This window comes from Physella acuta, unplaced genomic scaffold (genome assembly GCF_028476545.2).
Source record: "Physella acuta isolate Inbredline_101_S28 unplaced genomic scaffold, ASM2847654v3 ptg002195l, whole genome shotgun sequence".
NCBI classification, from domain to species: Eukaryota; Metazoa; Mollusca; class Gastropoda; family Physidae; genus Physella; species Physella acuta.
Genome location: NW_026733696.1, coordinates 46,508 through 70,852, shown reverse-complemented (window position 1 = coordinate 70,852; position 24,345 = coordinate 46,508). Strand labels below are relative to the sequence as shown.

Below are 24,345 nucleotides of genomic sequence, written 5' to 3'. Positions count from 1 at the left end.
AATAGGCCTACTTATTAATAAAAAATTAAGTATAACTATTTCAATATATATATATATATATATATATATATATATATATATATATATATATATATATATATATATATATATATGTATGTATGTTGTTCATCCAGTAAGTAGATGAAATACATAATTTCACGTAGTTGTTGTGGTGATGGTAGTTGTTGTGGTGATGGCAGTTGTTGTGGTGATGGTAGTTGTTGTAGTGATGGTAGTTGTGGTAATGGTAAAATGGTAATGTAGTAATGATTGTTGTAGTGATGGCAGATGTGTTGATTGTAGTTGTGGCGATGATAGTTGTGGTGGTGGTAGTGATGTTGTAGTGATAACGGATATGTTGATGGTAGTATAGTCATGTGATGATAGAGGAGGGGTTCTTTTCGATGGAAGTGACGGTGAGTGTTTGTAGTGACATTTCCCAGTGATTTTCTGTGACATTTTCTGTGACATTTTCTGTCACATTTTCCTATGACCTGCTTTTCAAACACCACACAAAGTGTACTGTTGATTTGAATACATTGCTATTACTAAAACTGTTAGTTGCAGTCAGATTTTTCGTTTGATTTCATTACACCAAACTCAGATACAATTGGTGCATTTATTACAGTAACACGAACCAAACAACTAATCTTTTGGCGTCATCATCGCCGTTAAATCAAATGTTTGGAGTTTAAGTGACCAAAAAATTGTCTTGTTAAGGTTAGGTTTGTAAACTCGAATAGAATCGATAAAGATTCTAGAGAATCTAGACATTCGATGATTTAGCTGTAATAAAATTATGTACGTTTTTTTGTACGTCTAGACAGAATGGTGTGAGATAATTGTTAGTCTGGAATGAAGTGATGTGTTATATATATATATATATATATATATATATATATATATATATATATATATATATATATATATATATATATATATATATATATATATATATATATATATATATATATATACACACATATATGTATATGTGTGTCTGTGTGTCTGTATCTGTGTTTGAATGATAGAGAAAGAGAGAAGTACAGAGAGAGACAGAGAGAGTGTGTGTGTGTGTGTTTACGAAAGTAATGACATCAAATTATTTAAACAGGGATCTACATTTTTAAACTTGGCTAAGGCGCTAAGGCTCCTGACACGAGAGGGACGTTTTTCTATGATGCAGGAACGGATCCTGAATAGAAAAATAAAAACGACACTAAAGCATCGATAAATTTTTTTTTTGCCCACGTCATTCTGGGAATCCTCTTGTAAAGAAATGCCGATTAAATTGGAACACGTGGAATTGTTAAGCTTTAGAACCTTCTGGTCTTTTTTTCGAACCCTGGGTCGGGGCCAGAAAGATTTATACCCAAATTAAATTCTGAATTCGCGAAATAAAAAAAAAAAACCCAGGAAATAACTAGGAATTCATCAGACGGAGTCGTTAAAACTGCCGTGTCTTATTTAAACTTTCCATCGTTGAGTTTTTTTTTTCGTTAACTGGGAAGAGATAGCCCGCGGCCGTAGATTCAAAATCTTCTTCAAGAATTACTAAGAATTCTGCCTGTTATTTTAGAAGACTCTTTATTAGCTGGTTTCACAGCTTTTTGCAAATTACATCTTGGGCAGAAGTTTATTAGTATAGGGACTTTTTTTTTCCTGAAAAATAAGATAAATTGAAGTGTGCACTAGACTTGTTTGTCGAGTGGTTGTGTGAGTAGGGTTGTCAAAAGACGAGGGGTTGTATGAGTAGGGTTGTCAAAAGAAGTCGGTTGTATAGGTTGGTTTGGAGACAACATTTGTTGAATGTTGTGTGTTTCTTGGAGGTCCGGAGAACTTGTAAAAGCTTGCGTTGCTTCTGATAAACTTAGGAAAACATCCGGTGAAGATTTGAATAGTGACGCAAATATTGACTAGCGAATTCTCTATGGGTAAACCGTGTAAGGATCGGATTATTGTGTGTTTGGGAAAATTGGATTACGATTACGAAAGACGCGAGATCTACTTTGTGTGAGATCAGTTAAAATGTCAAAAGAGGCGGGTTATGCTACGGTGTTGTCCAGTAATAGAGCACTAGCTTCATGGGTCGAAAGTCTCAGGTTCAAATCCACTTAACTTTTATTAGTGCCGTGCTGATTATATTGAAGGATAAATAATTCGATCCTTCCCCAATATAAATAAATTGTCAGCACATTCAAATATTTAATTACGCATTATTTGAGTACAATTGCAAAAAAAAAAATAATGCAGTGTACATAATGCTTGAAAAAATGAAAGTAACAGTCTTCAAACTATACATATACAAAAAGACATTAGCGTTATCGATATAAGGTTACATTCCAGTTTCTTATTATTTCACGATATTTAACCATTTTTTAAATATACTTACTATTTGGTAAGCTTGTTGTTACTATGTTAAGAGAAAGATTTTTTTTATCTAGAACAGAGAAGAAGGTGCCTTGCTCACGTGGCCTAACACGTGACGTGCCAGTTGTACCGCGTCATTGGTAACAAACAGGAAGTGACGCAGAATGCGGAAGGTGAGTTGAAACAGTGTTGCACGTTGCCGTGTTCACATCAAGGTATGTCACGTGGGTAATTGGTAGCAGTCGATTGGCTGTGTGTGTGTGTCTTTGTGTGTGTGTGTGGGGGGGGGGGGGGCTAAGTCAGTGTTCTCATTCACGCGCAAGTGTGTAGTATCTACGGTCCATACGTAGGTGTGTTTTTGTGTTTATATGTTTGTGTGTTTGAATGTTTGTGTGTGTTTGTGTGTGTTTATGTGTGTGTGTGTGTGTGACAAATAAGTACTCTCTTTGACGCGTGTGTGCTAAGTCAGCGCTCACATGATCGTAGGTGTGCCTGTATGTCTGTGTGTGTGAGTGTGTGTGTGTGTGTGTGTGTGTGTGTGTGTAAAGAGCAACAAGTCAAATGACCGTAGTCCAGCTGACTTTATTGTCACAAGTCACAAACTGTCCCTCCCTTCATAAGTCGCAGATCTAACCCCCCCACCACACACACACAGTGTAGTTATCATGTCACAATGACCCATGTGTAGAGCAGGTCACCTTGGTGTATGATGGGCAGAAAAATTTCACATCAAACAAATAAACACATGGTGGGGAAATATTACCTGCTGTCAGAATGACAGGTAATCTCATCACACACACACACACACTTTCGCACATACATACACACTCACACACTTTCGCACATACATACACACTCACACACTTTCTCACATACACAACCACACTCACAAATATATATATATATATATATATATATATATATATATATATATATATATATATATATATATATATATAGTGCAGTTGTTAATTTATTAGAAAGCAGGGTTCGAGTTTGAAGAGTGCGGGGGTCGGTTTGTATAGTGCAGGGGTCGGGTTTATAGAGTCCAGGGGTCGGGTTTGAAGAGTGCAGGGGTCGGGTTTGAAGAGTGCAGGGGTCGGGTTTGTAGACTGAAGGGATCAGACCTGTGGAATGCAGTAGACGGATGTGTCGAGTACAAAGGGTCTCTTTGAAGTTTGGAGCCCAGAAGGTAGATCATGTGCATTGCTGCAACATGTTTGTAACGGACGGGGGGGGGGGGGGGGGTGGGGGGTGGGTGAGGAGGGGATGGGATGGGAAGAAATATGGATGAGGGTGGTGGAGGTGAGAGGGGATGGGAAGAAGGGGGAAAATGGGAGGAAAGGTGTGGGATGAGGGAGGGAGAAGGTGAGAGAATGTGGGAGGGGATGGGAAGATGGGGGGATGAGGAAGGGAAGGAGGAGGTGTGATGATGGACGGGATGGGATGAAGAAGGGAGGTGGTGGGATAAAGAGGGTGGCAAGGGATAAAAGATGACATCAATGTGAGATATGTGGACGTCTTTCTCACACATATACAGGTGGGAGGGGTGGGGGTCTGCTAGGTAACAAGTACAATGGCCGCGATCAAACCAAATCATGTGAGCTTAATTTACGTCCTTTTTATCATGTACTGAACGACGCCTTCTTCAGAGGGGCCGCAAACTGTGAAAACGTAAGTAGTACTGGCTATAGACGGTTGCTCTTTCAGAGGCGGAGGTATTGATCTAGTTGTAGTTGGGTGAGGTGGGGATGACTCACACAATAGGAAAAATGTTAGAACAATAAGTAACAAATGGGTAATCTTTATGGCAAACAATATCTTAAATAGGCCTACTTATTAATAAAAAATTAAGTATAACTATTTCAATATATATATATATATATATATATATATATATATATATATATATATATATATATATATATATATATATATATATGTATGTATGTTGTTCATCCAGTAAGTAGATGAAATACATAATTTCACGCACTAAACTCAACCAGCAACTAGCTAAAGTACAACATTTTTATACCAGTCTTTGAAATACATGCTTTTCACACAACATTCTACCAGTGTTTAAAATACAACATGTTTCACTCAAAAATTCAATCCGTGGTTGAAATACAACATTTTTCACACAACATTCAATCCGTGGTTGAAATACAACATTTTTCACACAACATTCAATCCGTGGTTGAAATACAACATTTTTCACACAACATTCAATCCGTGGTTGAAATACAACATTTTCACACAACATTCAACTCGCGAATCAACATTCATCACCTCTACACATGACAGGAGAAGAAAAAACTCGAGGCTATCAGAAAAAACATGCTAATATTGCACGTCTGATTTTTATGAGGTAAGAAAATTGAATCCTAGGCTGTTGTCAGATAAGGGGATGAAATAGGGGGGGGGGGGGGAGGGGAGGTAATAAACAGTAGAAATGTTAAGGCGAGGATTTACCTGGAGATAGGTAGGTTATATTGTGTGTGTGTGAGGGGGGAGGGGTGTTTACATGCAGATTTTGACGTCAGAGTTTACGTCAATCGCTCTACCGTCAGTCAAGTTACTCAACGTTGTGACGTGTTTTGTTTTGTTGTTGTTTCGTTTTAGAATCAGTTAAGTTTTACGATGTTTTACGATGCTTCTATTGCGTTTTATCATAGCCCTACATTTAAGTCTAAGAACGGTTGGAATAAAACAAAATGTGTTGGAGTATTTACAACCCCCAAGCAGACAACATCAGCAGATAGGCTTTAGGTTGGAATCATGAAAGGATAAGGATAAGTAGGTAGGCCAAAAACAGACTTGGATATGATCAGTTGTAAGCGAAGCACCCGGAATGTTATGGGCACAACTTGGAGGAATCGCACAAATATGGTACGATGGAGAGGGGTGATCGAGTATCTATACTCTATAGGTCTACAGGAATAATGATGATGGTGATGATGAAGATGATAATGATGATGATAATGATGATGGTGATGATGATGATGATGATTATGATGATGATGATTATGATGATGATGATGATGATGGTGATGGTGAAGACGAGGATGATGATGATCATGATAATAATGATATTTTCAATCGGTGCCAACACTACTTGGTGTACTGTGTACTAAACGAAGCACTATTTCAACACCGAATGTTGTACTAGCTAACGATGCCCGTCACCTACTACAGTCTCACCTGTACAGAGTGCCATGTCCAGCTTGTACCACCTCCCACACCCATCGTCTGGCACCCATCAGAGTCGAATCAGGTCTATACCCACAAACTCCGATATCATCAAATTTGAAATCGTCAGATCATTTAGCAAGTGGGATTTTTTTCATCTAACCCCCATTTCCTTAGTTAAAATCTACTTTATTTATTTTTAAAACACTTATTCAATGTATATACAAGACAAGCTACATAGGCAAAATGGAACTAGGTTTGGAAATACCATTCTCATTGCAGATCAACGATGTACAATCCTTACAACGAGTTGTTCAGTCATGCAAGCGCTGCCGTCCACAGAACAAACGTCTGAAACGTGTTTTAAAAACTCAAGTCATAAGACCAACTTTTTGAGGACTATTAAAATAAGAACTTGCAGCTATGTGCTAATAAAAGGAAAAAAAAATGTATTATGTTGATGAATAACTTGAAAAATTCGGAGTAGGAAATTTTGTTCATTCATAACGTGTGTAACTTAAGTGTTTTCAGTAATTTACACTTAACTGTAGGTGGTAAACTCTTGTTTTGTATTAGAGAACGCCCACTTGTACCCCCCCCCTTATCCTCATCCCCGGGGGTATGGTTTTAATGTCAGTTGTGTATTCTCAACTGACGACTTTTTCTATGTCAAGTGGAGCAAGATGAGCAGGGGAGTTAACTCCACTTGGGATTTGAAGGTGAACTCCCTTTGTCTTGTCGCCGTAGGAGTGCATCTCGTCAAAGGTTCCCAATCAGCTATTTTTAGACAACTCGTCCCAAGAACGATAATTTTACCTAACTCCACCTGGATGAAGGAATAGAGTTCTCTAACTTTTAGGTAGGGAAATTATGTCACAAACATAGAATTATGTTACATACAGGCATCATACATAAATAACATTGATAAATGTGACTACTTTTATATGTATTTTAGCTATTTATCATCTCAACTATATATATATATATATATATATATATATATGTTTATTTATTGATTTATGTAGGCTATACTAAGGATACATATATAAATCACAATTATTATTTTGAGAAATCAATTTTAAAAAGATTAGAATAGAAGATAGTAATTTAAAAAGAAAAATTACATTTGAAAATTATGTCTTCAAAGACTCATCTATTATAATAATGTATTTATCGTTAGTCTGACGAAGACTTTGACGTGATTATTAATTAGAAAGTTTTAATTAAACAAATGTCATTCGCCAATGTAATCCTTGACGTTACACCAAAGCATATGATAATGTACATGACTGCGCAGTAGAAAATTGGCAGCCATTGTTTGATAGTTGGGTCGATGCTGACGTCATACATAGGAGCAAGACTAAAAGATCCGATACACCGCAGATCTGGTGAACTTTGACATTTGGAACAAAGATCACATCTCCATCATAACGTGAACATAACTTTGGTAAAGATAAATGCCTACAGTCTTCATACCCCCTCCCGTTTACCCCCCTCCCCCAACACAACTTTGGTTAAGAAATCTGCCTTTAGTCTTCATACCCCCTCCCGTTTACCCCCCTCCCTCAACACAACTTTGGTTAAGAAATCTGCCTTTAGTCTTCATACCCCAACCCCCCCTCCCCTCCTCCGTTCCTCCCCCCCCCACACCCAACACCCAACACAACATTGGTGAAGATATCTGCCTTCAGTCTTAATACCCCCTCCCATTTACCCCCCCCTCTCCCCCAACACAGCTTTGGTGAAGATATCTGCCTTCAGTCTTCATACCCCTTCCACTCCCGTTTAACCCCCCCCCCTCCCCCAACACAACTTTGATGAAGATATCTACGTTCAGTCTTCATACCCCCCACATCAACCCCCCCCCCCCCCCAATCCAAGACAGTTTTGGTGAAGATATCTGCCTTCGGTCTTCATACCCCCCCCCCCACTAACCCCGTTTACCCCATCCCTCCACTTTGGTTTAAATCTTACCTCCACCCCATACCTCCTCTGCATACCCACCCCTGTATTCCACTGATTTTTTCTTACCTTTTTAGTTAATCCCCTCCCTCCCCTTCGATTACAACCCTATTCTTAAATCAAGCTACCCACCCACCTAGGTATTCCAGTGATATTATAGTCTCACCTCTGAGTAAAGTTAACACCCATTCCTCCACGACCAATACACACCCTGCTTTAAGCTTACCAAAACCAACCCATCTCCTCTTCACCAGTTCATGTTTAACCTGTTTTTCAAATGTCCATTATCAACATATAACACCACCCTTCCCACAATGCCCTCACACCCGTTCTGTGGAGTTTGGTCTTCAGATCACCAAAACCTAGACAGCGACGTTGAGAACTAGGCTCAGCTCTTAAGATAGGATAAGAGCTTAAGCTACTTTTGAGCGCTAAGAGTAGAACTAGGCTCTAGGCTGTTGTTGAGAAGTGGGAACTAGGCTATAGTTGAGTGCTAGGCTTCACACTAACGGTAGGCCCTCGGCTGTAGCAGAACACTAGGCCTCAGGCTCAACGTGAGAGCTAGGCCCCACCTCACGTGAAACCCTAGGCTCCTACTCACCTTTTCCTCTAACCTTCATCCCATAATGTCATCCACCACGCGCCCTGCGCTCACGTGCGCCCCACAAGGCTGAGCAGTTACAGAACGCCCGTGCAGCGATAAGTGAGCACTGTCACCTGAACTTTGACATTTCCGTACGGCCGGAAAGGTATTTCATCCACGTCTTCCCGCGCCGCTATCTGGGATAATCAGGTAAGGCGGAGGTCACCCTGAGCATTGTTTGAGCCGCATCAGGACTTTGGTGTACTTTATGGAGGTTTTATCTGGCAAGATGTGTTTGGCTTGCTTGGTAGAAAATGGCAAACTTGTCTTGTAAGATAGTTGCATGCAAGTGTTTTACTTTACGATTCAAGCGTATAGAACAATGAAGTAGAGTTCATCTGTTTTAGTGACCTCGGCATTGTGTAAAGGAATAGTTTGACCATTACTCTCCATAATAGGTGTTCAACAGATTTGGGTATATAGCGGTGTTGTTACAGTATGTACTTATGGTATATGTTGTGTTGTGTGGTATAAATTTTAATGCAGATTATGTTGGTTAGTGCTTGTTGTATGTAAAATATTGACATTTATTTCTGTGAAAGGTGTGTAGATAACAGGACTTAAATATGCTGCTGTTCGTGTTCTAGGTCACCTGTTGTTGTGAGCTGTAGTGGATACAAATGCTACTATAGTGGATGACATATGCTGTAGTGGATGACAGATGCTGCTATAGTGGATGACAGATGCTCTAGTGGATGACAGATGCTGCTGTAGTGGATGACAGATGCTGTAGTGGATGACAGATGCTGCTGTAGTGGATGACAGATGCTGCTGTAGTGGATACAAATGCTGCTGTAGTGGATGACATATGCTGTAGTGGATGACAGATGCTGCTATAGTGGATGACAGATGCTGTAGTGGATGACAGATGCTGCTGTAGTGGATGACATATGCTGTAGTGGATGACAGATGCTGCTATAGTGGATGACAGATGCTGTAGTGGATGACAGATGCTGCTGTAGTGGATGACATATGCTGTAGTGGATGACAGATGCTGTAGTGGATGACATATACTGCTGTAGTGGATGACAGATGCTGCTGTAGTGAATACAAATGCTGCTGTAGTGGATGACATATGCTGTAGTGGATGACATATGCTGTAGTGGATGACAGATGCTGCTGTAGTGGATGAAAGATGCTGCTGTAGTGGATGACATATGCTGCTGTAGTGGATGACAATTGCTGCTGTAGTGGATACAAATGCTGCTGTAGTGGATGACAGATGCTGCTATAGTGGATGACAGATGCTGTAGTGGATGACAGATGCTGCTGTAGTGGATGACATATGCTGTAGTGGATGACAGATGCTGCTATAGTGGATGACAGATGCTGTAGTGGATGACAGATGCTGTAGTGAGTGACATGCTGCTGTAGTGGATGACAGATGCTGTAGTGAGTGACATGCTGCTGTAGTGGATGACAGATGCTGCTGTAGTGGATGACAGATGGTGCTGTAGTGGATGACAGATGCTGTAGTGGATGACATATACTGCTGTAGTGGATGACAGATGCTGCTGTAGTGAATACATATGCTGCTGTAGTGGATGACATATGCTGTAGTGGATGACATATGCTGTAGTGGATGACAGATGCTGCTGTAGTGGGTGAAAGATGCTGCTGTAGTGGATGACATATGCTGCTGTAGTGGATGACAGATGCTGCTGTAGTGGATACAAATGCTGCTGTAGTGGATGACATATGCAGTAGTGGATGACAGATGCTGCTATAGTGGATGACATATGCTGCTGTAGTGGATGACAGATGCTGCTGTAGTGGATACAAATGCTGCTGTAGTGGATGACAGATGCTGTAGTGGATGACAGATGCTGCTGTAGTGGATGACATATGCTGCTGTAGTGAATACAAATGCTGCTGTAGTGGATGACATATGCTGTAGTGGATGACAGATGCTGCTATAGTGGATGACAGATGCTGTAGTGGATGACAGATGCTGTTGTAGTGGATGACAGATGGTGCTGTAGTGGGTGACATATGCTGTAGTGGATGGCATATGGTGCTGTAGTGGATGACAGATGCTGTAGTGGATGACAGATGCTGTAGTGGATGACAGATGCTGCTGTAGTGGATGACAGATGATGCTGTAGTGGATGACAGATGGTGCTGTAGTGGGTGACATATGCTGCTGTAGTGGATGACAGATGCTGTAGTGGATGACAGATGCTGTAGTGGATGACAGATGCTGCTGTAGTGGATGACAGATGATGCTGTAGTGGATGACAGATGCTGCTGTAGTGGATGACATATGCTGTAGTGGATGACAGATGCTGCTGTAGTGGATGACAGATGCTGCTGTAGTGGATGACAGATGCTGCTGTAGTGGAAGACATATGCTGCTGTAGTGGATGACATATGCTGCTGTAGTGGATGGCATATGCTGTAGTGGATGACAGATGCTGCTATAGTGGGTGACATGCTGCTGTAGTGGATGACAGATGCTGCTGTAGTGGATGACAGATGCTGCTGTAGTAGATGACAGATGCTGCTGTAGTGGAAGACATATGCTGCTGTAGTGGATGGCATATGCTGTAGTGGATGACAGATGCTGCTATAGTGGATGACAGATGCTGTAGTGGATGACAGATGCTGCTGTAGTGGATGACAGATGCTGCTGTAGTGGATGACAGATGCTGCTGTAGTGGATGACAGATGCTGCTGTAGTGGATGACAGATGCTGCTGTAGTGGATGACAGATGCTGCTGTAGTAGATGACAGATGCTGCTGTAGTGGAAGACATATGCTGCTGTAGTGGATGGCATATGCTGTAGGGGATGACATATGCTGCTGTAGTGGATGACAGATGCTGCTGTAGTGGATGACAGATGCTTTAGTGGATGACAGATGCTGCTGTAGTGGATGACAGATGCTGTAGTGGATGGCATATGCTGTAGTGGATGACAGATGCTGCTGTAGTGGATGACAGATGCTGCTGTAGTAGATGACAGATGCTGCTGTAGTGGAAGACATATGCTGCTGTAGTGGATGGCATATGCTGTAGTGGATGACAGATGCTGCTGTAGTGGATGACAGATGCTGCTGTAGTGGATGACAGATGCTTTAGTGGATGACAGATGCTGCTGTAGTGGATGACAGATGCTGTAGTGGATGGCATATGCTGTAGTGGATGACAGATGCTGCTGTAGTGGATGACAGATGCTGTAGTGGATGACAGATGCTGCTGTAGTGGATGACAGATGCTGCTGTAGTGGATGTCAGATGCTGCTGTAGTGGATGACAGATGCTGCTGTAGTGAATACAAATGCTGCTGTAGTGGATGACATATGCTGTAGTGGATGACAGATGCTGCTATAGTGGATGACAGATGCTGTAGTGGATGACAGATGCTGCTGTAGTGGATGACAGATGGTGCTGTAGTGGATGACAGCTGCTGTAGTGGATGACAGCTGCTGTAGTGGATGACAGATGCTGTAGTGGATGACATATACTGCTGTAGTGGATGGCATATGCTGTAGTGGATGACAGATGCTGTAGTGGATGACAGATGCTGTAGTGGATGACAGATGCTGTAGTGGATGACAGATGCTGTAGTGGATGACAGATGCTGTAGTGGATGACATATACTGCTGTAGTGGATGACAGATGCTGCTGTAGTGGATGACAGATGCTGCTGTAGTGGATGACAGATGCTGCTATAGTGGATGACAGATGCTGTAGTGGATGACAGATGCTGCTGTAGTGGATGACAGATGCTGCTGTAGTGGATGACAGATGCTGTAGTGGATGACAGATGCTGTAGTGGATGACAGATGCTGTAGTGGATGACAGATGCTGTAGTGGATGACAGATGGTGCTGTAGTGGATGACAGATGATGCAGTAGCGGATGACATATGCTGCTGTAGTGGATGACAGATGCTGCTGTAGTGGATGACAGATGCTGTAGTGGATGACATATGCTGCTGTAGTGGATGACAGATGCTGCTGTAGTGGATGACAGATGGTGTAGTGGATGACAGATGCTGCTATAGTGGATGACAGATGCTGCTGTAGTGGATGACAGATGCTGCTGTAGTGGATGACAGATGCTGTAGTGAATACAAATGCTGCTGTAGTGGATGACATATGCTGTAGTGGATGACAGATGCTGCTATAGTGGATGACAGATGCTGCTGTAGTGGATGACAGATGCTGTAGTGGATGACAGATGCTGCTGTAGTGGATGACAGATGCTGCTGTAGTGGATGACATATGCTGTAGTGGATGACATATGCTGTAGTGGATGACAGATGCTGCTGTAGTGGATGACAGATGCTGCTGTAGTGGATGACAGATGCTGTAGTGGATGACATATGCTGCTGTAGGGTTGACAGATGCTGCTGTAGTGGATGACAGATGGTGCTGTAGTGGGTGACAGATGGTGTAGTGGATGACAGATGCTGCTGTAGGGATGACAGATGCTGCTGTAGTGGATGACAGAAGCTGCTGTAGTGGATGACAGATGGTGCTGTAGTGGGTGACAGATGGTGTAGTGGATGACAGATGCTGCTGTAGTGGATGACAGATGGTGCTGTAGGGTTGACAGATGCTGCTGTAGTGGATGACAGATGGTGCTGTAGTGGGTGACATTTGCTGTAGGTGTTTGTGGCGGTGGTTTGTATCTAGAGCCCAGAAGCAACCATCATGACACCTATACCTCAAGACTTGTAGGTAGAACAAAACGCATGACACGATTTACCTATTCGAACAAATTAGTGTACAGTTTCCTTATCAGGGCCTTTACAAGACATATTACGTAATATCCACCTCCCTCCCCCCCCCCCCCCCCCCCCAAATACTTTAACAATGAACCATAAAGTTTAAGAATAAATACATTGTTATCAATAAAACACCTGAATAAGTCCGTGTACAGCCGTCTTACTCTCTCTGTCTGCTCATAAAACACCCGATAAAGTTTTTTTACAGCCTGCATTAGAAAAGGTTTGATCATACATTCATACTAAACAAATATTATCAGTACAATCGTACACAGCGTGAATTAAAATGCATAACTAGTCAACAGGGGAGGTGCGGTGGTCGAGGAGTAGAGCACATGAGCCTACCACAGCTAATATAACGTCTCGAGTTCAAAACTTGGCTCTGGTTGGTTGAACTCAGCTCCAGTACGTACACAACATCACCGCATACCTCAGCTCCATCATGTACACAACATCACCGCATACCTCAGCTCCATTACGTACACAACATCACCGCATACCTCAGCTCCATTACGTACACAACATCACCGCATACCTCAACTCCATTACGTACACAACATCACCGCATACCTCAGCTCCATTACGTACACAACATCACCGAATGGCTCAGCTCCATTACGTACACAACATCACCGCATACCTCAGCTCCATTACGTACACAACATCACCGAATGGCTCAGCTCCATTACGTACACAACATCACCGAATGGCTCAGCTCCATTACGTACACAACCTCACCGAATGGCTCAGCTCCATTACGTACACAACATCACCGAATGGCTCAGCTCCATTACGTACACAACATCACCGCATACCTCAGCTCCATTACGTACACAACATCACCGCATACCTCAGCTCCATTACGTACACAACATCACCGCATACCTCAGCTCCATTACACAACATCACCGCATACCTCAGCTCCATTACGTACACCACATCACCACATGGCATTACATAATCCCACATTTCCTGGTGACGCCAATGTCCAACAGATAATCTTAAGTCTACAGAATTAAGACAGTAGTATCCAGTAGACGTTATCATCAGCTTCAGATAACATGACATTCGTTAGAAGAGTTCTTTTTATTACAAAACCATGTACAAAACCATTTTAAACCGGACGAAGTATTTCAGATTTAAATGGTCATGTGAATGCACCTATGTATCTGCGAAATAAAATTAATTCTCAATTTAATTTGGTTGTAAATTAGCCATTAAAATAGTTGTAAATGTGAATAAGCACTTTGACATACTGAGGGATAAATTGGTGAACGTGGTCTATCGAGTAAATGGCTGATCTAGTTTTCATGATTATGTCTACTAATTTTATTGTGCTCTATAACTCCATTTTAATTATTTTTTTGCCTCAGACTTGTAATTTAGAACATCAGTTTGCCTTGTCATGTTCGTTTTAGTATTACAGTTTTCATCATCGGCTTGTGAGAACTGATACAGATTTAATTCTAACTGCAATTTTATATTTAAAACTGAAAATGCAAATGTCTAATCAAATAGTGATTCAATGTTCTGTTTGCCTTGCCATGTTCGCTTTAGTATTACAGTTTTCATCATTGGCTAATGAGGACTGATACAGATTTACAATTTTTTTTCTGACATGTGCTTTTATTCACCTAAGAAAGAGTAATACATAATACAATACGTCTAATTGCAATTTTAAATATAGGCCTATAACTAAAGTGCAAAGGTGTAACCAAATAATGATTATATTTTCTGTTTTTTGTTCTAAAAAGAAAAGTAATGGAACAAGTATTATGGTATGAACAAGGAGTAGGTTGGGGGAATATTGACTTATTATTACAATCTCCTTTTTCTTTTTTTTTTCTGGATCAAAGTGCTTTATTAAGGTTGATAGTATTTATACGGTTCCATGACAAATGATCTCAGGACAAATGATCTCAGACAAAATATCTCAGACAAAATATCTCACGGACAAATGATCTCAGGACAAATGATCTCAGGACAAATGATCTCAAGGACAAATGATCTCAAGGACAAAAGATACCAGGACAAAATATATCAGGACAAATGATATCATGGACAATTGATCTCAGACAAAATATCTCAGACAAAATATCTCACAGCAAAATGTTGATAGTATGTACAATGATTTTAGTTCATTTGAACTTTTTTAAAAATTGACTGCCGAGATGGTTTTGTTTACTTTCTTTACGCATCATAATTGAGAATAAAGTGAATTTGTTAAACTTTACAAAGCATCAAAAGATTTATTTAACTTAATCTTTGTAATGGCCTTTGATTTGAAAAAATCAAAATTAAAACAAACTTTCTCCTTTAGCCTGAAAGGTATGATAAATGATAATGTATGAAACAAAGTAACGGTAGCTATACAACAATAATGTTTAAAACATGCGAAATATCTTTAAAAAATGTTAATGGGTCTTCAGGTTCGTAACGTAAAATTATTGTTTTTATTGCATGATCAACACAAACATAACGTTTACGTTTCTTTGCTGACAGTACATCGTTATGATCACACCTCTCCAATACTATGTCATCATGTATTGTATTGTGTGAACTCTTGCTCGACATGTTCTAACTCCGCGATGACCACTGTTTGTCTTAAATAAGCATTAGTCACCTGATCACTAAGGTGTGACAGACGCATAACTATTGAATTTAGCTATTAGTTGTATTGTTCGTGGAGGGCGGATGTCTTTCCCTTAAGGTATGTCTCTACCATCAAAGCGGGCTGCCACCTTGTACGAAGGTGTGTCTTTATTGTTATTTCATCCTCTTTGATCTAGTTTCGTCCACCTGACATGGTTGGATTGTCTCATGTTTGGCAAGCCCGCCTACGCTGTCTATCGAACAATTTCTTTAATCTTCTATAGTAATAATCCTAATTTTAAAATGCAATATACAATTTTAAAAGTGCAATATGATAAATTTATACGGCAAACATTTCTTACAATTATCATATGGGCCTATAAACAATATTAAACATATTAAACAAAACCATACGACAGTTAATAAAAATTGTTCAGATCACTAAAGTCACCCAATACTCTATTATAATTTAGGTGTGAGATATTTTGTCTGAGATATTTTGTCTGAGATCAATTGTCCGTGGTATCATTTGTCCTGATATATTTTGTCCTGGTATCTTTTGTCCGTGAGATCATTTGTCCTTGAGATCATTTGTCCTGAGATCATTTGTCCTGAGATCATTTGTCCGTGAGATATTTTGTCTGAGATATTTTGTCTGAGATCATTTGTCCTGAGATCATTTGTCCTGTCACCATTTATACTAAACAAGTACAAAAAAATGATGAACCTTAGCACAGTGATTTAGATCCTAGTAAGTAGTAAAACGAAAACTGTGCATATGTGAATAAGTCTAAGTAAATCAGAAAAACTTTCCAATAACCTTTTGTTTTACAAGAAATTATAAAGCAGGAAAGAACTATCATTCTGAAGTTATCTTTTAATAAATTAGCAAAATAATCTACAGTTTTGTTTGTTATTTATTCTTGTTTCAATTCCTACCATTTAAATATATTAATAGTCAGGTAATATGACAATTCACTAATTCCTTAACAGTATTTTAGTAAGTAAATATATTTAACATAAACATGAGAATTTCCAGTTTGTTAATAGCACTTAAACAACATTCTATGTTTTACATACTCAAGTTTTAGGAAGATCCAAATTTTCACTCTTTACTTCTTTCAATTTTGAGTCATTTTGTCCCAATTTTAGTGAGTCTCTCAGCATGTCACCTGGTAACCGAAAACTCAAAGGATTTTTCTCAGCTGCAGCTATTTGTTGCTTATACAGCTTCCCAAATTTGCGATTTTTCTCAAACATTTCTTTGGGTATGTGCAAGTGAAAAATTCTAAAATATTTAAGCACATTTTCTACCTGAGTTTGATCTAGTTTCATTTCCTGGGCAATTTTCTCTGCTGTAACTTCTTTCGGATTCAACTGGTGGCTATTCAAAAAGCTTAAGACATTCTTGAGATTAACTCTGCCTTTACGAACAACATACTTAGTTTCCATGGCACCAAGCTCTGTCTCTTCTGCCATACCTCTTTGTTGTGGTAAGGGTTTATCAGCTGAAATCTGAGGAAGTGCCATTTTAGACTGCACATATATTTGTTTGAGATTTTCATTCATTTTTTCATGTTTAATAAATTGTGCTTCGAGGTATTCAGGGTGTTCTTCTGTTAAACGAGACAATACTTTCACTGTTGTTGGGTGTTTTGGGGCAGGATCAGCAGAGGAGTAGCGAGGGGGGGGGGGGGGGGGGGGCGGGTGGGGGGACATATGTCCCCTGGCGCCGACCTTAGGGGGGCGCCAAATTGAAAGTTTGAGGGGGGGGGTGCAAATGAAAAGTTCGAGGGGGGGGGGGGCGCAAATCGAAAGTTTGTCCCCGGGCGCCGGGAGGGGTCGCTGCGCCTCTGAGGATCAGCAACTCTCGGGTGTTTTTCGATGAGCTTTTCTGTGCGACTTTCAATGTTAAATTTTCTCAAAGTTCGCGTTATTTTAGAACCTACAACGCCCATTTAATATAAAATAATTTTTCCCCTAGAAATTATCTGAAATGTCTTGATCTAGTCTATATACTCTTGCAGTGAACACATTCTGACATTTAAGTAAAAATGTCAAATAGTACAAAGACAATCTCATTAAACTCAGAAATTTAAATATCCTTTTTTTTTTTTTTTTTTTTTTTCTTTAATACTTTTATTTGCAATTAAAACAAGTACATCAACATCAAATTTTTTAACATAATTTTCAAAATTATGTTAAGAAATTTAAATATTTTATTTTTTTTTTTTTTTTTTTTTTTTTTTTTTTTTTACAAGAAATTTAAATATCCTTGAGAGATCACGAATACTGAGAGGTCATGAGAGCAACTTTAAAAAAAAAACGGCCAAACTTTAAACGTTGTACCTTTATAGGTAAATAAAGCAGACGTTAATTTTAATATTGTTACTATATTTATAAGTTTGTTATTTTATTAAATTTTGTTTTTAACATCAGTTTGAAAACATTATAACGTTCTAAATGCTGAAGTAAATTGATCTATTTAAAAGAAAAGAAAGTAGTTTAGACTAATTTAATGCATTTTTGTTTGAAGTCTTCCTTTTGAGTTCAGTTATTTCCCCTAGTCAACAAATCACAACTTACGCATCTAACCACCATTACGTACTAAGAACAAGGTAGGTAAATCCGTTTAGACGTACCATCTCACGTAGGTGGGGCGGGGTGATGACGAAGTGTGTGTTTAAAGGGTGGCCTTTGGTAGGATTAGATTAGGGCTTTAGAGTGGTTAGGATTAGGATAGGGCTTTAGAGTGGTTAGGATTAGGATAGATTTTTTTGAAAGGTCTGAATTAGGATAGGCTTTAGTCCTATCCGAGACGACCTCAGTATTTTTGTCAAAAATTTACCCCATGTATGAAAAATGATACAGTGGGTGTCTTGACATCGTATGCCAAATGTCATCTCCATCTGTCAAGTACTATGCAAAGTATGACATGTGTACTAAAACGTACACTATGACACATGGACTAAAATGTCAGTAGCGCCTTATTTATAACATGCTATTCTTTAATGCTACTAACTAAGTATTAAAATAAGACATTATATTTGAAGAATAAACAACTTATTAAAAAAAGTAATTAAAAATTGTTTCAGATGTTTTCATCAAGATGAGGGTAACAGTTTTTTGTACTCCAATCTGAAGGTTGAAAATGTAAAGCAATAAAAAATAAACTATTTGCTTAAATTGTTGAAATGACGTGCCGAAATACAAATAGTTCAAAACAATATTAACAGTCGTTTTTTTTTTAAACTTAGAATTGTTTTTGGTTACACCACCGCGTCGAAATGGGTTTTAGAGTGGTTAGGATTATAACAGTGTTTTTGATTCAGATTAGGATTAGGACAGTGTTTTTAAGTCAGATTAGGATTAAGACAAGTGCTAAGTTAAGGCCGTTTTAATATTAGCTTTATGTATACACTATATGTTATATGGCTCTGCTTGTAAACATTTAGAGTGAACACAGCTCACTAAAACCATGTAGGGGTGGGGAGGTAGGGAGCACGTTTACAGCTTGTTTTCTAGGCGCGTTTGCAGCTTGTTTTCTAGCGGCTCCCAGAAGAGAATTATATATACGAGCCGGCCCGCGGCATAACATACGCCGCTATTTAGTTGTTGTTTTTTCTCACTTTCAGTAATTCATAATTTGTGAATTCGAAAGTACCAACGCTGACACTGAAAATATTTCTTTAAAACACTATAAGTAGCTCGTCAAGGACCATAACCCCCCCCCCCCCCCCCCCCCACCCCTTCCTCCCTACGTTTAAAATCCTTGGCTCTGCTTGTAAACATTTAGAGCAGGGGTCTCCAAACTACGGCCCGCGGGCCGGATGCGGCCCGTGAAGTCCTCTCATCCGGCCCGCGGAGAATTTTTTTTCCAAGGAAAAATCGTTTTTTGGTGATGGCTGAAGAACTTTGTGCAGAAAAAATCAAAGACATGCCCGGAAGTAACTGGCCCCCGAACTGAAATTTGATAGTTAATGCGGCCCTCGGAGTGAAAAGTTTAGAGACCCCTGATTTAGAGTGAACACAGCTCACTAACACCTTGTAGGGGTGGGGAGGTAGGGAGCGTTTTACAGCTTGTTTTCTAGCGGCTCCCAGAAAGAATTATATATATAGATAGATATTATCTGTTCAGTATAAAATCTACTTAAGAGAAAAAGAATAACGAGATCAAGACTAAAATATATTATAATACAACGGCCAAAGTTTAAACATTGAACCTTTATAGGTAAATAAAGCGTATGTTAATTTTAATATTGTTATTATATTTATGAGTTTGTTGTTATTAAATTTTGTTTTTAATATCAGTTTGAAAACATTATATCGTTCTAAATGCTGATGTAAATTGATCTATTTAAAAGAAAAGAAAGTAGTTTAGACTAAGTTAATGAATTTTTGTTTGAAGTCTTCCTTTTGAGTTTAGTTATCTCCCCTAGTCAACAAATCACAACTTACGCATATGACCATCATCACGTACTAAGAACAAGGCAGGTAAAACCGTTTAGACGTACCATCTCACGCAGGTGGGGCGGGAGGGGGGGGGGATTAAGTGTGGGTTTAAAGCAGGGGTCTCCAAACTTTTCAGCCCGAGGGCCGCATTAACCATCAAATATAAGTTCGGGGGCCAGAGTTTCTTCCAGGCATCTCATTGGGGTGGCATTTTTTCCTCAGCCACCTACAACAAACATTTTTTTCCGTGGACTAAAAGATCTCCAAGGGCCGGATGAGATTACCTCGCGGGCCGCATCCGGCCCGCGGGCCGTAGTTTGGAGACCCCTGGTTTAAAGTGTGGCCTTTGGTAGGATTAGATTAGGGCTTTAGAGTGTTTAGCAGAGGCGTAGCGACCCTTCCCGGCGCCCGGGGACATACTTCCAATTTGGCGCCCCCTCGAGAGCAAATTTTCGATTTGCACCCCCCCCCCCTCGAACTTTTCATTTGCACCCCCCCTCAAACTTTCGATTTGCACCCCCCCCTCGAACTTTTCATTTGCACCCCCCCCCCCTCAAACTTTCAATTTGGCGCCCCCCTAAGGTCGGCGCCCGGGGACATATGTCCCCCCCCCGCCCCCCCCCTCGCTACGCTACTGGTGTTTAGGATTAGGATAGGGCTTTAGAGTGTTTAGGATTAGGATAGGGCTTTAGAGTAGTTAGAATTAAAGTAGGGCTTTAGAGTAGTTAGGATTAGGATGGGAATTTAGAGTGGTTAGGATTAGGATAGGGCTTTAGAGTGTTTAGGATTAGGATAGGGCTTTAGAGTAGTTAGAATTAAAGTAGGGCTTTAGAGTAGTTAGGATTAGGATGGGAATTTAGAGTGGTTAGGATTAGAATAGGGCTTTAGAGTGGTTAAAATAAGGATAGGGCTTTAGATTGGTTAGAATAAGGATAGGACTTTAGTGTGGCCAGGATTAGGATAGGCTTTAGTCCTTTCCGAGACGACCTCAGTACTTTTGTCAAAAATTTACCCCATGTATAAAAATGATGCAGTGGGTGTCTTGACATCGTATACCAAATGTCATCTCCATCTGTCAAGTAGTATGCAAAGTATGACATGTGTACTCAAATGTACACTATGTCACATGGACTAAAATGTCAGTAGCGCCTTATTTATAACATGCTATTCTTTAATACTACTTACTAAGTATTAAAATAAGACATTATATTTGAAGATTAAACAACTTATTAAAAAAGTAATTAAAAATTGTTTCAAATGTTTTCATCAAGATAAGGTTAACGGTTTTTTGTACTCCAATCTAAAGGTTGAAAATGTAAAGCAATAATAAAAAAAAAAACTATTTGCTTAAATTGTTGAAATGACGTGCCAAAATACAAATAGTTCAAAACAATATTAAATGTCGTTTTTTTTTTTAAAAAATTAGAATTGTTTTTGGTTACACCACCGCGTCGAAATGGGTTTTAGAGTGGTTAGGATTATAACAGTGTTTTTTATTCAGATTAGGATTAGGACAGTGTTTTTGATTCAGATTAGGATTAGGACAGTGTTTTTGAGTCAGATTAGGATTAGGACAGTGTTTTTGATTCAGATTAGGATTAGGACAGTGTTTTTGATTCAGATTAGGATTAGGACAGTGTTTTTGATTCAGATTAGGATTAGGACAGTGTTTTTTATTCAGATTAGGATTAGGACAGTGTTTTTGAGTCAGATTAGGATTAGGACAGTGTTTTTGAGTCAGATTAGGATTAGGACAGTGTTTTTGAGTCAGATTAGGATTAGGACAGTGTTTTTGAGTCAGATTAGGATTAGGACAAGTGCCAAGTGAAGGCTGTTTTAATATTAGCTTTATGTATACACTATATGTTATAGTAGAAAAGGAATGCATGCGTCAGAGATTCATCACACGAAGCTGTATAATTTCTTTCAGAGTTTCTTCCAGGTATCTCTTCGGGGGGGGGGGGGGGGGGGCAGAGGCGTAGCGACCCTTCCCGACGTCCGGGGACATACTTTCAATTTGGCGCCCCCCTCGGGAGCAAACTTTCGATTTGCACCCCCCTCGAACTTTTCATTTGCACCCCCCCTCAAACTTTCAATTTGGCGCCCCCCCTAAGGTCGCCCCCCCCCCATGGCTACGCCTCTGGGGGGGGAGGGCGAAGCCCCCACCGAAATTTTTTTACCGCCCCCCCCCCCCCCCCGAACGAAATGAAATTTATATAATTTATATAGAAAATATATACTTTTAACAGTGTCCGCCACCCCCGAAGAAAGTCTACCGCCCCCTCCCCGAAAATTTCAAGTGCCCCCCCCCCCCCCCCCCGGAGAAAAAAGTCTGGAAGAAACACTGATTTCTTTCAAACAGCATGACCACGCCATCCCTCCTAATGCCGAGGTAACAGAATCAGGTGAACTCTACTTCATCTGTCCCATTAAAAGGGGAACTTTAATTATTTTTTTTAAACTATACTTTCATGCAACTAAAAATAGAACAAGCAGTCACATGACCTGACTGAATAGACGTAAAACGCCACATTGATTGCAATCATCAAACGACTGATTAAAACACAGCGCACAAAGTGGTCATTTTATGGTTTGTTAACCAATTTGAATTTTATGCTTTTGTCGCTTTTGTGTTTGCAAACAAAGAATTTGAGGTTACGATATAAAAAATAAGGTACCTGTTCACCTTGAAGAAATTACCTGACTTGGGGCACTTCGATTGGAGTTTTACTTTATTTGCATACATTATCAAAAACGTTGTCAGTAAAGTCTTGAGTTCAATAGTTCTCAGTGATAATCAGTGGCGTAGCCAGGATCGTCTCAAGGGGGGGGGCGGGTTCGAATTTTTACCCGGGGACAAACTTTCGATTTGCACCCCCCTTCAAACTTTCGATTTGCACCCCCCTCATACTTTATATATATATATATCAAGGGGTCTATGAGGGGGGGGGGTTAGGGGGGGGTCATAACCCCCCCCCTGCCTACGCCACTGGTGATAATAAAGGTAGACTAAGCTGTGATTTAATATTGCAGCTAGCACGTTCTTATATTGTTTGATGTAGTCTCATAAATTAAAGCTAGAGCTAAGTTTATTTACATTGGGTTTTGTTTTTTTAAATATTTTATAGAAAAATGTGGGTGTTTTGTCGGAAGACAAATCTACGGTAACTGAAGAAAGTTAAATTGAGACTCGGAGAAGGTATTTTGAAATAGTGTTCTAGATTTATACAGTTTTTATAGCAATTTGCTGTGCCAAAGTTACCGGCTTAGGTAAATGGGTGGACTTGACCACTGGGCCCACAGAGGAAATCCCGGTGGGCCGCCTGAAACAAAATCCGGGTGGGCCGCAAGGATCGGTGCTGTGATTGGGCTATTAGAGTTTTTATTTTAATTTTTTAATTGTTCATTTAATTAATTCTTCAGATTTGTCGTTTAAATATTATTGTGTATTTCAGTTTTTAAAGTGCCCGGTGATGTTGTAGACATCAAGCTTGGATGGAAAAAAATATAATCACTATGAAAATTCAATTCCAGAGGGATCTTACTTTTTTAATTAGTCCAGTATTTAAGCGTTGGGAGAATATCGTTTATATCTTTTACCTAAGCTATATTAAACGCTGTCGAAATAGCACTGTAATACTTAATCCTATCTAGAGAAACAATATCTAAACAAAAAGTATTGGAGTTGTGATCTAGTACCTTCTCTAGGTAAGTGCTATGTGTTTCAGTATCAGAGGCGTAGCGACCCTTCCCGGCGCCCGGGGATAAACTTTCAATTTGGCGCCCCCCCCCCCCCAATATATTTTTTTATATTTATAAAATATAAATATGCAGCTAAAATGAGCTTTTAGTTATTTTTTCTATTCCATTTTGGCGCCCTCTAGGGTCGGCGCCCGTGGACATATGTAACGCCCGCCCCCCACCCCCCTCGCTACGCCTCTGTTAAGTATCCACGCCCGGGGATTACTCGCTGCGTCAATGTGGCCCGGGATATAAATAAACCGAGGAAGCGCATTAAAAACGTGAATGAGTTTACATGTATTCATTTACAGGTAATTCAAAACTTCCTGCGGTATTTGAAGTCAGGGTTTAGAAGTGTCTGGATGTAAAACCGCGATACGACATGCAGGTTATAGAGGGGAAAAAAAGAGTTCCATGGTATTTTATAGCTGCTCATGCATACCATCTGGCCGAGGAATTCTGTGTGTTGATTCCAGATTGGCGGCGAGGTAAAAATTTGAGACCGCGACTAGTTTAAATTGAGACGAAGGTGTTTGAAAAAAAAATGAAACTACAGGTTAAAATATTTAAAGTGCGTTTTTTTTTTTTTTTAATTGAGACGAACCTTTATAACAAAATAGACCAAGTTATAAAATATGGAGACTGCTTTGAAAAATATCAAGTCT

The 24,345-nt window shown here is 39.8% G+C and overlaps 1 protein-coding gene across 1 annotated transcript; it reads right to left on the bottom strand.

Moving 5' to 3' along the window:
* Positions 1–16,366: 16,366 nt before the first annotated feature.
* On the bottom strand, positions 16,367–17,153 carry LOC131932528 (protein NDUFAF4 homolog). Its single transcript, XM_059289447.1, has one exon. It carries the CDS (start codon positions 17,054–17,056, stop codon positions 16,568–16,570), a length of 489 nt encoding a protein of 162 aa, XP_059145430.1. The 5' UTR covers positions 17,057–17,153; the 3' UTR covers positions 16,367–16,567.
* Positions 17,154–24,345: the final 7,192 nt, after the last annotated feature.

What these genes read in the sequence shown, in the direction of transcription:
- LOC131932528 (XM_059289447.1), bottom strand. Translation starts at nt 17,056, where the DNA reads ATGAATGAAAATCTCAAACAAATATATGTGCAGTCTAAAATGGCACTT.